Below are 15,486 nucleotides of genomic sequence, written 5' to 3' on the forward strand. Positions count from 1 at the left end.
TAACCATGTAAAATGTCAGTTTAAAAGTTTTTACACTTTTAAACTGATTAAACAAACTAGATACAACCTGTTAATTAGCTGATTCCCCGTTTCCAGTCTTTATGCTAAGCTAAGCTAACCGGCTGCTGTCTGTAGCCTTATGTTTAATGGACAGATATAAGAGGGGGATCAATTTTCTCATCTATCCCATTGCCGGAAAGTGAATAGGTGTATTTTCTAAAACGTGGAACTATTCCTTTAAGTCTGTAGTTTGAAGAATTTTCCCTTTTCTGCTACAGAGCAGAGGATATGTTTTTTTACTGCTCACGTTAGCCGTGTATGTGTAAGTCTTTGTGTGTTAGTTTGCTAGAGCCTCTCTCACAGGCCTGTTGTTATTGAGTCTGTTCATGGTGTGATTAACAGTGTGTGCGGCCTGGCAGGAGCACAATAGGGAATCTCTGAGGATTCCCTCGACACAGCACAACACTCCGCTGCCTTTGAAATTACTCCATCACCATCCACTCACAAAAAAAGATGGATAATAAGATTTACTTTTTTTTTTTTTTTTTTTTTACTGTATGTTGAATGCAAAAGATATGAGTTGGTGAAAATACCTCTATAGAAATGCAAGCCCACTGCTGCTCGGTCCCTCTGGTGGGAGTTAATGTAGTTTGGGGAGATGTATTTGACTGGAGCACATGAGGACTTTCACAGGGCTTGGGATTAGCGCTGTAACGGAGTATCTTTTATTACATGAGACCCGGAGTTTCAAAAACCATACTGTGACCGATATTTAGACCTAAGCCCCTGAAGCTGATAACTGTCATGAAAAGGCACTGTTAAGCTGCAGGAGAAAAAGGCAATTTTTTTAAGCTGCAGGTACCTGGGAATGATGTAGGATTGCAGCTCTCTGTTTCTTCTTCTTCTAACAACGCCTTCTTATGAGCTGTGGGATGATATATAAACCTGTTATCAAATAGATAAAATAGTAGATTAAAAGTAAAACTTTAAGATAAACACAAAATAATATTTAGGGTTTTAGATGTTGTCTTATACTGTATATGTACTGTAATAAAGATTAAGCTCTACAGGTCGACTTGTTTTCTAAGAGCCAAGAAACCAGCACAAATATTTAACACTCATAACACTCACTAGTATTTGACTAATGTATGGAATTTGAGAACTATAGAAACAGTGGTTGAATAACATTTGAAACGAGCCACAATTTAAACTGCGTCGTAGATTTGCTTTGGTGTACAAAGTACACAACTGGGCACGACTGAAAATAGATAAGGGGAAAAAAAACAACAGTGTAATACATATCATTGTTGGTTTGTCCACTCAATGCTTGTATCTTAATGGCAAATACTGGGATTATAAACGTGAATCCATTAATATTCTGAACCAACAGTTAAATGTAAGTAAGAGATGAGATGTAAAGATCTTTACTTTTTCTTTAATGAATTTGGACAATTACACAAGAAAGGGGGATGTTTATTAGCATAACAGACCAGTTGGGCTCTCTTATAATTAGTAGGTATGCCATATCACTCAATTAGTGAAGTTGCCCAGTAATGTGCTTAATATTCTGATCTCTTCCCCCAGGGTTTTGCTGACAGCCCTCATTACAGCGATCATTTGAGTGACAGTCGATTAGTGTCCCATGAAGGATTGTCCCCAACACCTTTCATGAATTCGAACATAATGGGTAAGTAAGTGATTCTCTTCAACTCACCCGTCACATGCCCTTTAGTAGGGGAAAGACATTGAGTTAGAAAATTTCCTGATTGAGGTTAAGGCACATCATGCATCTCAAGGTAGCAGTAGGGAAAGGGTTGCCAGGCTGCGGGGCTGTACTTTCTTTCCATCTCCTGCTGTCTTTATTTCCTCCCTTAATCCCCCTCCCCTCTCTCTGTATCTCCCTCTTCCTCCTCCTGTGATGACCCTCCCCCAGGCTAGAAGTCACGCCATCAGTATAGCTTTCTGTCATAAGAAGCTGTCTCCTAGACATGCAAACTGCCCTAAGCAACTTCCACTGGCAGCAGGGTAGTGGTTTTGGAGTGTGGGGTTAAACAGGCTGTTGTAGCAAAGACCTTCTCACATAACAATCAAATAGAATTTATTGTAGATTATTGAACAGTGTTCTATGTTTTTTTACTGTCTTTAGTTTTTGAATTTGTCAAATCATGCTTTGTATGCTTGATAATGTTTCCTGATAAGAATGGGAAGATTTCTATATTTGCACTATATATTACATTTTCACACAGACATCCGTTTCAAATGTTATCACTCTATTGAATGAGGTACATTATCCAGCTCTTTGGCTTGGCATCATTGTGATTTGTAACCACTTGATAGTTTTATGACTAACTACATGTTCATTACGTAATGACCCTAACTAAACTAAACTAAACTAAATGTTATCTTTCTTGTAATTGATATCTCTCTCTCTCACACACACACACACACACACACACACACACAAAAACAACCGCGTCTGTAATTATGCTTACAAGCTGCACAATATGGACGTGATATGTCCGATTTAGACAGCCTGATTGTAAACTTGGAATTGCGTATGCTTATCTTAGGCTTTGAATTCAAGATGAGTATGGTCTTATTAAATTGATTTTCCAGAGTAATATCTGGGACTTACATAGATGTATGGAATTTTCAGCACCCATATTAAATCATGTCTGAGGGGTTATTACTTATCGATGAACAGAGGTGAAAACAACCACACAACAGTGAAATATACAGTTGTACCATATCTTTTCTTATAGTAATGAATCCAGTCAGTCACTCTGAATAGTGGGTTTCAAGTCAGGTAGCATCTCACCATCTCTGGTTGTTGTTGCTGTTATTCTATCAGTTGTGTGAAAACCTTATGTGAGATGTAGCAAAAGGTTTGCCTGAGGCTGTGTGTTGGAATTTACAATCACGGCTCTCACACATCATGCCAACAAAAAAAAAATGCTGCTGACAAAGAAACGTGATCAAGTGCTTTGCCCCTTAAGTCACCTCATGTCTTCTGTTTAAAGTTTCACTTGAACACATTGCAAAGACTACAGCAGAGCGCCAGATACAGGTTCTCCACCTGCATGAGACAAAATAACTAGTCAGTTGTCTGTGTATTCGTAAAATGCAATAAGAAAAGTAGATGACCCAGGATTGCAGAAAGATCAAAACAAAGAAAAGAAAAAATAACTAGCCTATCAATTTTACAACTGTAATTCTGTTTAAATGTAAGCATTGAAACCCAGTTTGAAATATGTTTGATTAAAATGTTAAATCTAATAGTGGCTGTCGGTCAGCTTGGTGTGTCAGGGCACTAAGAACCTCTTCATGTTTCCTGCCTCTTATTCAATATAATGTTCCTGATGGGAAGTGCCCAATTCATAACCCTAATGACATACTTCCCATGTTTACATGGTTTAGTTTATCAGCACAGTAGATCTAAACCATGCTTGACCTTGACCTTGCTTTGTATTAAAAAATGCAACATGATTAAAAATTTCCTTTGGAGAAAACATACTGAAGTCTATCAGTCAAAGTATTAGTTGATCAAAGAAGCCAGAGACAAACAATCATTAACTATGTATTATATAGTGTTCAGAGCTTGTATACCATTAATGCATGCAGTTGAATTTTGATGTACTCTAGAAACACTGGACCAACAGTGGACCTCTGTACTGCTAAAACTCTCAGCCACTGCTTCACAACTGAAATAACACATGATTATACCACAAAAGCACTGGACAATATCAATACTCAATGTAATCTTGTACTAATGCATGACTAATATATACAGTACATTATTTCATACTGTCAGTATTTTCTGACTGTGTTCAGAATGGTGTGACTCACAGTGACCAGGAATCCCTTATACACAGTGGGACAATAAAAAACATAAGTTATGTCAGTGTGTATGTAACTACAGTAAACATTATGATACTAACATTTTGATTTGAAAAAGCAAGCTTTTGGTTCCATAGATTTAAAGGTTTGAGTGAGCAGAAGTTCAACAGTCATAGCGGGTATCAGATGGCTGACAAGGGGAGCTCACAAGAGAAGTGTGTGGGGGTTCAGACTGAGGGATGGGGTTGGGTTAAATGCACTGACTGCTTAACAATGACACAGTTCTCTCCAGGGAGGGGCTTTCCATACTCCCATGTTAGTATGCATCAGCTAGTCTGGCCCTCACATGCTCTAAGCCCCACCCTCTGGGCTACAATCCTCTTACTAACACGCAGGTGATCCACTGAATGCTGCCGTGCAGGTGGCAGCGACATTGTTCATGCATATTATCGGGCACCATAGACAAACGTTTTCAGTCTTAGCCATGTGAGTCCTTTTGACTCCACCACTCATCACATGCGTTGCAAGAGGCTGCGTTTGTTAAGTCCACTGACAAATCATTCAAAGTGATCTGCAGTTACATAAAGTGTGATTCCTGTGGCCTCACAGACACACAAGTACTTTTCCCACCTCTAGGTCAGGGTGTCACACAGATGTACAGTCTTAATAATGAGACGCAGTGGGTGGAAAAATAGAAAAAATGACTGATCAGAGAGTTATATTAAATCAAAGCACAGAACCATAGTTCGGCCTTCGTTTGCTCCCCCACAACATCCTGTGAATCCACAAACAGCTTAGCTGAAATGATTAAACAATCATATCATATAGTCGTATTTGTATTGTAATTTTGATTAATATATATTGTGAAAAAGATCCCTGTCAAAGAAATGTCTTTCAATATTAAGATTTTATTTCACGGCCATATCACCCTCCCCATTTCCTACCTGTTGTGACCAAAGAGCAAGTATCTCTGTGTAATAGTTGTACATCACTGATTAGCTGGTAATTTAAATTCTCATTATATTGTTTTTTAATGATTTGACATTCACTAATGAATCCAAGGTCTAAAGATAAATGTTTTATCGTCCAACTGTTCTAGGATTACTCATTAATCTGTTAAACTCATGCAGTTGTTATTCTCGATGTTCTTGCACAGCTGATGAGGTAAATCGATGTAATTCACTGTATCGCTCCTTCCTCACCATATGTAGTAACACTTGACTTAAGGGCTTATAGTGGAGGGTTGTTTCTCATTCAGTTTGTCTAATTGTGTAGCCACAGGGATAGTCAACAGTTCATGGCCCTGACTTAAAAAAAAGGTTAGATCTAATTACCTGCTAAGACTTTTTCTCGTGGTGTTAGCTCGATGATGGGATGCCAGTGGGGGAGGATGATTTCAAGCAATCTGGGCAATTAACACAGGCGATGAGCTGAAAGAGCTGCACTCTGCTCCTTTACTTCATGCTGTATAGTGATTGGACCTGTGTGGTGTGTGTGTGTGTGTGTGTGTGTGTGTTGTGTGTGTGTGTGTGTGTGTGTGTGTGTGTGTGTGTGTGTGTGTGTGTTGTGTATGATTGTGTGTGTATACTACCTAGTGTTGCCTTTTTGTCATTATTACTTAATGGACTGATATTGTTTTTTGCCAAGTGTAAAAAGCCTTTTGATTCCCATACTTAACCTCGGATGACGCTTTTAGTTGCTATGCTAATTAGCAAGACAAGGTTGATGCAGCTATTCACAGCTGTCAAGAGTCACAGTTTGTGGCCCTTCATTGTAATAAGAAGGAAAAAGTCTATAGGGACATCAAAATAACTATGAATTCCATTATGCCGTCATGCATTTAACAGTTTTTAGGCTAAATTTGCTGTCTTTAATTTTTGATACTTAAAAACTGACTTACTCTCTCCCCTTTCATGTCTTAAAAAAAAATAAAGGCTGAAAATGCTGAAATTTGATTGATTATAAATGACTCCATAGCCCAATAGCCTATATAACTTTTAAGTTTTTTAGAAATTCAAACAGCTGCCTTTTTTCTTTTGATGTTTTCCTTTTGGGTTTCACATTGACTGCATACCTGTGGTGTGGTGATGACTGCTTGTGCATCATTCCTTTATCCAGCCATGTGCCTGAGGGCGTGATATCACAACTGCTTAGTCAACTACTTTAATTCTCACATTTCTCTGGTGTGCTTCATACATAATACTCATACAGCTTTAGTCCGGCATGAATACTAATCAGCTTAACACTGTCATCAACACACTCATACAGTCGCATGCATCCTGCTCCCAGCCACATGTGACCTTAATGTGTACCTGTCTTTTTGTCTGGCCAAAATCTTTTATTCCAACATGGGTAATTTCATATCTCAAGAATGATGTATATATATAGACTTAGACTTAGACTTAGACTTCTCTTTATTAATCCTTTTGGGATGACTCCCGCGATGAAATTGAAAATTCCAGCAGCAGTTTTAGCAAGAAAAAATAAATAAAAAATAGATAAAAAAGACAGTATAAAGACAACAAAATAACAATAATAATAATAATAACAACAATAAGAACATTCATCAAATAAACAAAGAAAAGACCATAAATTATTATTAAAGTGTCAGTGTTGAGTCCAGTGTTGAAGAAGTGACCAGTTGTGAATTTAAGTCCAGGTGTGTATGTATGTATGTATGTCTGTATGTGTACTGTATGTATGAATGAATGAATGAATGAATGAATGAATGAATGGATGGATGGATGGATGGATGTATCACAATATAGCGTGTTTTCTGCTAATTTGATAAATTACTAAATAGTCTATATGAAATAACCACATGATAAACCTATTTGTGTCTACTCCTGTGTGAATTAAATTCTAAGTATAAAAGTATTTTTTTTAAATTTTATTAATAACTTTAATGCAAAATGAAAAACCTGCAAGGATCAGAACGTGCTGTTTACATGACATTGAAGGGATATAGAAACATACATATGAGACATTTTTATATTGTTTTCACGATATACAGTATATCGTCATATCACCGAGCCCTGCCCACCTCTGTAAATCCCCTTTCACTGGCTGTTGCAGGTGCCTGCAAGTAGTATTACCATCTTAAAAAACTCCACATGCCAGTTAAACAGAACATAATAATTCACAATTGACTACGTTCTGTCATTGTTATATAATTACCTTGGTTATTGATCTCTATTTCCATTCATTAGGTGGAGTTTTTGCCGTGAGTTATATTACAGTAGGCTTCAGACTAGTCAGCATAAACTAAGGCACCTCAGAGCTCAATCTCATAAAGGCCTTAAAAAAAAAAATGTAACCACTTTTAGTGTGTTTGTTTGCTTATTCCTTATTTTATCATTGTTGTACTAGCTTACTCAAAGCTAACGTTATGGTTGAAATATGATGGTTTTGTAAATACCTCAGATCAATATTATTGGCCTGGATTAATATAATCAATGACCACGTATGGTAATCATACGCTGTGTATTTGTCTGTGCTCTCTAGATATTTTATTGCCATAATGCTATCTGGTAAAGGTAAAGTAATAATGCACTGCTGGAAACTAAACTTTGAATCTTATTAGCATTCATATTTAGTATTTGACTGCACAGTTGTTTCCTCTCCTTGTCTACATACTGTGGGAACAAAACTCTACTTCTTGTCTTGGTTTTGTTTCTTTTAAAACTAAAGAATTAAGTTCAAAATGGAGTTGTTTACATTTTTAGGATACAAAAAAGGCATTATCTTTTGTCTTTTTCACTAGAACAAAATTAATCTCATTCAGTCTTTTCCTTTTTCATTTCTAATTGTTCCTCAAGGCTTTTGGTGAAGTGTCCAATCTCACATCCCACTGGCATCCCCAGTGTGTTTTCACCGGGGCAGGTGTCATGTACTAATGCTTCGTCCCATGGGAGACCCTCCTCAGACCCAGGCTTTGATTGTGGCCAGGTGTTGTTCAGGTGTGCACTCCACTTTCCACTAGAGTATGGGTCACAGGTGCTGCCAATGCTGCTCCCTCACCCCACTCTGTCATTCACCCACACATTCAGTATACTGCAAGCTTTCACAGTAAGCGCTACTTACAGTACTAATTGACGGTAATCACGTTTTTGCACATTCCCTCAAATGTGATGAGTGCAAAATGTATATATGTACTGTATATATGACCACAACAGAGAGCAGAGAAGGGAAGACAAGGAGATGTGTTGCAGTACAGTTAAGTGGATGTAGCCGGTCATTATGCAGAGCTGCAGGGTGTGCTTATCTATTACCGTGGCCAGTGGAGCTTGAAGAGCTAAAGACGAGCTGAAAGGCCGTAAATCCCCTTTCTCCATTCACATGCCGCCCACATCTCCCCACACATCCCAGCCCTCCCTGTCCTTGTGCTGCTCTCAGCCCATCTTGGCCCTGCCCAGCTCAGGCCTTGCCTTCCCTAGACCCTGGCCCCCAGCATGCGACTGGCGAGGCTTCCCAGCTGCAGAGGATCAGCTGTAGTCCCAGTAGGCCCGGAGGGGCTGTCTCTCCAAAGAGTAAGGAAGGCCAAGGTATGATGACATAAGTCATCATACAACACAATTGTGTTTATAATCAGTGGAAAAGCTGTCTCTGTAGCTGTGTAGCTCATTTCACTGCCTTTTATATGAGAGAATGCTTGTTATGTATGTTAGTAGGAAAGACCAAAAGCAGTTGGTTATAAGGGTCCAGGATACTTGTGCATAATCATGTACATGTGAGCCCACAAATGTTGCACAACAAAAGAGTCAAATTCTGTCTTAACTTTATTTTGTGCTGAAAATACAAATTTTCAAAAAGTGGTTAAAATAAGTTGAGATAAATCCAAATTCTGTCACTAAGACCCACTGTGCTTGTTGGCCTTCTTGTACGTATGACATATCGCTTTATTTTCCACTCTTCCTTTCTTTCTCCCCTCCCCCCTTTCTTTAATTTCTCTCGCCTCATGCTGCCGACAGCTGATGCCAAAAAGAATGTTAGAGATTATTTAATACAAGCGCAAAGCTTAAAGGAAAAAGATTCATTCCAAACACTTTCTGTTAGTGGAACAATTAAAGTCTGCTGACTTCAGCGCTTCCATTGCCAACTGCACTGAATATCTTATCACTGTTTAACTTCGATATACACAAAAAAAGAACTACAATCATTAAGTCTTAACATTTTTCATCTTGAATCTTCTTTGCAGAAAGTCTTATTTACTGTATAGAACTGTAAACAAAAATCATGCCAGTGAGTATGTGACTCAGTATTTATTTGGCTGGACGCATTTTTCATATGATCTCTACACATAGCAAACGTATTGTAAACTTTGATGCATTATGTAGTGTTGACCCTGGCTTTGGTGCTATTGGAATTTACAGATGTTACAGGTGAGAGCATTAAAACTAAGCTACCGTTTTTTCCCAATTAAGAACAACTTGACATCAATGTGACATGGACTAATTCAGGTTTAAGTTTGTAGAGTTTAACTCACTGAAAGCCTCTTACTTTAAAAACACATCTAAGGTTGAGTCCTTTGTTGACGAGCCCCAGAAAACCTGGCCAACAGTTGCTGGTTAATTCTCGTGCCCACCACTCCTAACCCCACGCCTCCATTTTTTCCACAGTCATAAATGCTCTTCTATGTGTGCTGGGTGGGCTGGCAAATAGAGCACTAGATAATGTTACTGTCCCTTCTTGTTGGGCTGTAGTGGATTGTGATTGGTTAATAAAATGCAAACATTTGTTTTGCCTTTACACCCACTTAACAATGCCTGGCACAGGCCTGAGAGTGTGAGGAGTGGGATGTGTAGAGAGAAGCATGGCACTGTGAGACTTTTTCTTCACAGCCAGGAATATGGGGGTGAGGAGGTACATTTATTTTAGTATCAACAAAACTCTTTTTAATGGCTGCTATAGTTTTTGCCTACAATACAGTGCCATCTCTACAGAGAGCACTCATCAAACGATTTATCCCCTTCAGGCTGTTTGGGTGTTTTATTTAATGCAGGCTTATATTCCTAAAGGGTTTGCAGGGGTTTTCTTGTTCATGAAATTAGGAAATATGCCTACAGTGTTTGAAGATGGATCAGCATTCCTAACCCATGTGTGTATCCTTACATGTCCTTCGCGTCGGATCTCTGTTGTTTCACTGTTCAACAGTTGTTTGCCAAACATCGACACACACTTTGATGTCACACACTGAGTTGATTCTAATATCCGACTGGGGGACATTTCTTCATTTTGTCAAATGTGCTCTTGTTTTTCTGGATATCCACATGTGAATGTGTGATGCATGGGGAGCATGTTAGCATCCCTATCAAAGCAGCATCCATTACAGTGTTGGTGTTCTTGTGGTGGGAGACGTTATTAGGGAGCTCATCGCCTTCCTCCTCTGAGAGGATGGATGTGTGATTATGAAGTCATCAGCCATGAACCAGTGAGGCTGCGGAGGAACACCCCTCCTCATGGGTCCTCAGGGTGCCATTGATTGGTGACCATGTGTTTGTGCCTGATAGACTGTGAAATGGTGTGTTGCTGCACGGCTGTGTCACACCTGTGTCCCACCAAGGTGATTGATTGGTTTGGTCATGTGGAATGTTCCCATCTGGTCTGCAGTAATGCATTTTTTTCCCTCATTCGTGAATAACAAGCGCTGGCTGGAGAATAGTTGGGCTCGGATAAAGGCAAAGGCCAAGCAAAAACATTTTCCCCTTGCCACTCCCCCTCTATCCTTTTTACCAAATTAGAAAAAATTCAAATAGACCAAGCCGTGGCACCTGATTGTCCCAGGAGGGGATAAACACAATCAGGAAATCCACATCTCCTCTCTCACACAGAGATGGATTTTAGGAGAAAATAAACCTGCGAAGTGCAGCAGCTTCTTATTTTTTAAGTCAGGGCTAAAAAAATGTGTTGTAAAATCTTTGATATTTCTGATCTAGCTCTTGATTAGTATCCATTTCTAGATTTCTAGTCAAATCTAAAAGCAATAGAGGTAAGCTTCCCGCCCTCCCAAGCCTAATGTGTAATGTTAGTTTCTCACTCCCGCATTCCTCCTGGTTTGATTTCTCTTAAACCTGGCCCCTCTCCTTTAATTGATCTATTTATTCCACCTAATGGCTAATTACACATCAAGCTGCATGAGCAGATGCATTTATCATCATAGTACATAATAATCAGTGACATTTCAACAAAGAAAAAAATAAATATGCAAATAAGAACTCATTAACATTTGCTCTTGCTGTTTTGAATAATGTCACTGCTGACAAGGCTGTATGCAGGAATTAATGTTGAGCTCAGGGCAGGGGAGACATGTTTCCTCAGTGTTTTGTGGCTCTATCATTTTTCTCTGTCCTACTATTGTTCCTGATGCTGGGCTGTAGACATTCACCCCCAGCCAGGGAGGAAGCTGATGTGGTACACTACCTCCCTTCCCTGTTTCCTCATCCACACTGACCTGAAAGCTGACCCAGCCAGCTTTCATTCACTGTCAACAAGAACCTGGTGGAAGCATCAAATGGCTTTGACAGGATGGATGTACACAAACTCTTGAGAAAAGGAAACAAAAGGAGGTATTTTAAAAGGTATGGGGAAAATGTGAGTGAGTGTACATCTGATTTGTCCGTGTGCCGTCTCTTGTTGCCAGATGAATGCATTAGTAACCATGGAGCTTGTCTTGCTGTACTTCCAAGCCATCCAGAGAGGCCAAAGCCTGACTTTATATAGGATAGGGTATCCTGTTCATGATTTAATCCTCACAGAATAAGAATCATATTCTCTCCCTTTCATTTTCTCTCCCTTTCATGTGTGTTGTTATTCAACAGAAAAACAACACACATCTGTATGACAGTATTTAGGTCTTGGAGATCGCAATAGATATTCATCAAAATTTATTTTTGCCATAAATTAGTCCTGCTAGGGGTCCCCCATTAAGAAATGGGCGATTGACTTTAAAGGATTAATGTTTTGTGGTTTGGTGCCATGTAAGGCATCCCATGAGAACATGAACACAGACGCACGGACACCAACAGCAAACACGTGTGGTTTCAACATTTCCTCATCCTGTATTATGTGTTTGTTTTCATGGTCTTGGCTTTCCTTTGAGTGAGGAAAATGGACTTGTTATCTGGATGGAAAAAAGAGGCCCTTGGACTGCATCTGCGAGGCTTGTGAAGCACGCTCACTAATTGGCTGTTTTTGTGGCGAGGGTTTTGAATTGATCCCTGGAGACGCTTTGGTCACTACCTCGCACATTATCAGAATAAGTGGCTATACTGCAGCACTGTGATCAATAAGGAGGCACACTATGAATGACTGGCCAGCTTGCTTTTTCCTTCAGTAGGATTTCAGCACCCAATGTTGTTTTTTCACTTCACGAGCTCAGCATTTTGGTAGCTGAGGTTGAACTGGATTACAATTTACCAGATTCTTGTAATTATTTTAAGTTCTTTAATTCAAACTATTATCTTTTGTAGAGTTACAGCTGATGTGATAATAATAAGTGATCACTGATAAAGTACGAGGATGCATCACAATGAAAAACTATTGCTCACACTTGAATTTATAATCATGGAAATTGAACAGGTGTACCTGTGTTTTCTCTGTGCTTGGTGAAAAAGTGTGTGGGGTGTTTTGTTAGTTGGAATGAGTTGAACAATCTCAATATTACTAAGTTCACATCAACACCAAATTGTTTTGTTTGCACAGGCTTGTGAAGAAGGTGCTCACTAAATGTCACTCTTAGGGTTATCAAGCCTGTGGTCTGACACCACTCGTATTTTATACTGTGGTTATTGCAGAATAAAGCATGTGGAATGCAGTTTAAAAAGCAAGCTAATGTGTGTAAGGTTGCTGGTTTAATCTTGTGAAATAGTAGAGAACATCTGGGTAAGGAAAGTGAAAGACAAAAAGTCCTTTCTAATGTTAAATCTGTAGTCTACATTTGGTGTTTGTCCTTTGGTTGTGGTTTTTTATATAAGCCATTACAAGTTTCTACCACACCCTTACATGTATTTTAGTGTTTCAATTTAACTTTTATTTTATGTTCTGTGAAACAAATACACTAAGCTAAACTAGCTTTGAGAAAAGCACCTAACCCCCATCCTGTGTAGTTTGGCTGTGTACCGGGTGTCTGGGACAGCAGTGAATGTCAGTCTAATGCAAAGTGTTGCAAGAGCTCAGCAGGTTTTATCATTAAGAAATAAAATGTGGAACAAGAAACCTGGAGCCGCTCATCCCAACCAAACTGGACAACCAAACAAAAATGAAATAATGCTCTTCCTTGGCAGCAATGAGAAATGAAAAATAAGATATCAGTGTTACTAAAATGTTGGCTGTATGGGCGGAATGGGTAGAAACAAGCCTCTCCTGATGAAAGGCACATGACAGCAGCCTGGAGTATGGAAAAAAACAGTGAAAGACTGAAAGCATGAGAGTTTTGGGTCTGGCTAAACAATAGCTGATGTCCAATACAAAGTGCTATTTTTAGCAGCAACTGGGCACAGTGCATCACTGATATGTTATCAAGCTTTGTTGAACAACTAAGTTGCCAGATACAGGCATATTATTTAGCATATCCTACTTCAGAGTGCCTTACATTGGAATGATGATTTATGTCCTTACAAAACCTTAACCTCTGGCATTTTGAGCTTAGAGTTAAAATCACCGATGCTCCCTAACCAGCTTGAACAAACCAGTGCAAATGTGGCAGATACGATAATGAAGGCCCGAAGACACAAAGTTATAATCGCTGTCAAAAGTTTCAATGTATCGACTTGGGATAAAATATTTTAAGTTAAGTATTTTACTTGGAATTGACATGGTATTGTGTAATTTAGCTTGACACTTGACAGATCTTTGTACTGTTTGTGTTTGCTTGAATGTAGCTGGCACATCCTCTTCTAGCTGGTTACATGGCTGCTCATACTGTACTGTAGTTTTTTAAATAATTTTAACAGCGAATGAGCAGTATTAACTCAGGGGATGGAAAGGGTAAAGCATGACCATTTAGTTTTTGCCACAATTTGTCTCCATGGAAAATTAGGAACTAATGTAATCTGTCTGCCAGGACAGATTGTTATAAATTCGTCTTGTGAAAATTTTCCCCATCTTAGGCCCTTTCCAAACTGGTTTTAGAATTGAATCTGAGTGATCGGATCACAAGCGGACAGCTTGGTACGGGTGTTTCCACCTGGTCGTATAATGTCTTTCCAAATGCCTTCTGAGTGACCACTTATGATCAGATCTCACTTCCCTGCTCTATATGCAAATAAAGATGTACATCATTTCCGTTTGCATATAGGCTGGTTGTGTGTGTTTATAAATGTTAGTTGGGTGCCGACATATAATTGTCTACTGACAGGCGGCGGGACCTGTGCATGAGAAAAATACATTTTCTGTGTGTCAGCTCTCAGTTTGTAGTTTCTAACTGCATCTTTGTGGTTTGTGGTTTAGTTTCAATATTATATCTTATCTTATTTACTTTTATGTTACCTTTTAGGAGTCGTGTTACTGCTAATTAAGACCCAACTTTTCCTGATTTTGGCGCTTCATAATAAAAGTATTTAAATAACAAAATAACGCAGGACTTTTATTGTGAAAAATGTATAGGAAATGAAATCGTTTCACAGCCACTGTTACGCCGGTCTTCAGAGCTAACACATCACTGTGGAGCTCTGGCAAAACGAGACTAATAAAAACAAACATCCAAAACACATGATTCACTCTCAATCGTAAATTGATTTACTCTGAGTGCTAGTTTTGCTCTCACAAAGTTGTTAATGTGGCTGAGGAAACATTCCCGTTCTCACCAGTATTAAAAATGTGGACATATGAGGCCTAGACCACAATTCAGTGTGGTTTTAGTGATTGGATCTCAATGGGTCCTGAGAGAGATCAGATTGGATTTTACAACCAGGTGGGAACGGGGTAATAGTTACACCTTCACACATCTGAGTGATATGCTAATAAGCAGCTTCACAGAATGTTTTAATCAGAATTGATGGATTTTTTCCCTCATTAGATAGATTTTTCATTGCATTTGGAATACACTGTGTGACGGCAGTATGCATACCTAAATGGAAATGACGTATGGTGCAGTAAATAAGCCACTTTACTCATTTTTCTTTTTGCATTTATATATTTTGCATGCTTTGCTTTTTTAAGGCAGATGATCATTTTTGTGTTCCTATCAATCACTGCACTTTGGGCTCATTAGTAGACCTGCATAGCCCTGCTCAGAACAAATAGGTCTACTCAAGAAATAACAATAACAATAAAAGTGTTGCTCTTGTTGTAAGGCTTTGATCACACAAGCTCAGAAGAGGGAAAACAAAGCAAAGCATTGATAATAACAAGCCAGTAACTTATAAAATGAATTCTGCTTTTATTTGTTTCTTCTTTCCTCGCAGTTGGAATAGTCTTTGATTTCTAAGCTAGTGTTTAAAACTTAAATACTTCTATTTGTGGAACTTTATGATATGTTTTTATTTTTTATTGGGAAATACAGATTCTTACAGTGACCTATTTTCCTCTAAATGAGTTACAGTCTATGTACGTCAGACAGGAGATTGTGTCACTGCATGATAAGGGTATATTTTATTCAGCTAATTTAGGCTCCTGGCTTTGGAACTGGCCAACCCAGCGATATGTTCCACT

General features: G+C 38.8%; 1 protein-coding gene across 3 annotated transcripts in view; it reads left to right on the plus strand.

The window, feature by feature from the left end:
* The window catches only part of tcf12 (transcription factor 12), a 73,106-nt gene that overhangs the window by 16,924 nt on the left and 40,696 nt on the right, over positions 1-15,486 (plus strand). For all 3 annotated transcript variants that reach the window (XM_032523071.1, XM_032523089.1, XM_032523081.1), the window contains exon 5: positions 1,585-1,687. In XM_032523071.1, the coding sequence (XP_032378962.1) occupies positions 1,585-1,687 (103 nt within the window). The remainder of the gene's footprint in view (positions 1-1,584; positions 1,688-15,486) is intronic.

Source organism: Etheostoma spectabile, chromosome 1 (assembly GCF_008692095.1).
Source record: "Etheostoma spectabile isolate EspeVRDwgs_2016 chromosome 1, UIUC_Espe_1.0, whole genome shotgun sequence".
In the NCBI taxonomy this organism is placed as follows: domain Eukaryota; kingdom Metazoa; phylum Chordata; class Actinopteri; order Perciformes; family Percidae; genus Etheostoma; species Etheostoma spectabile.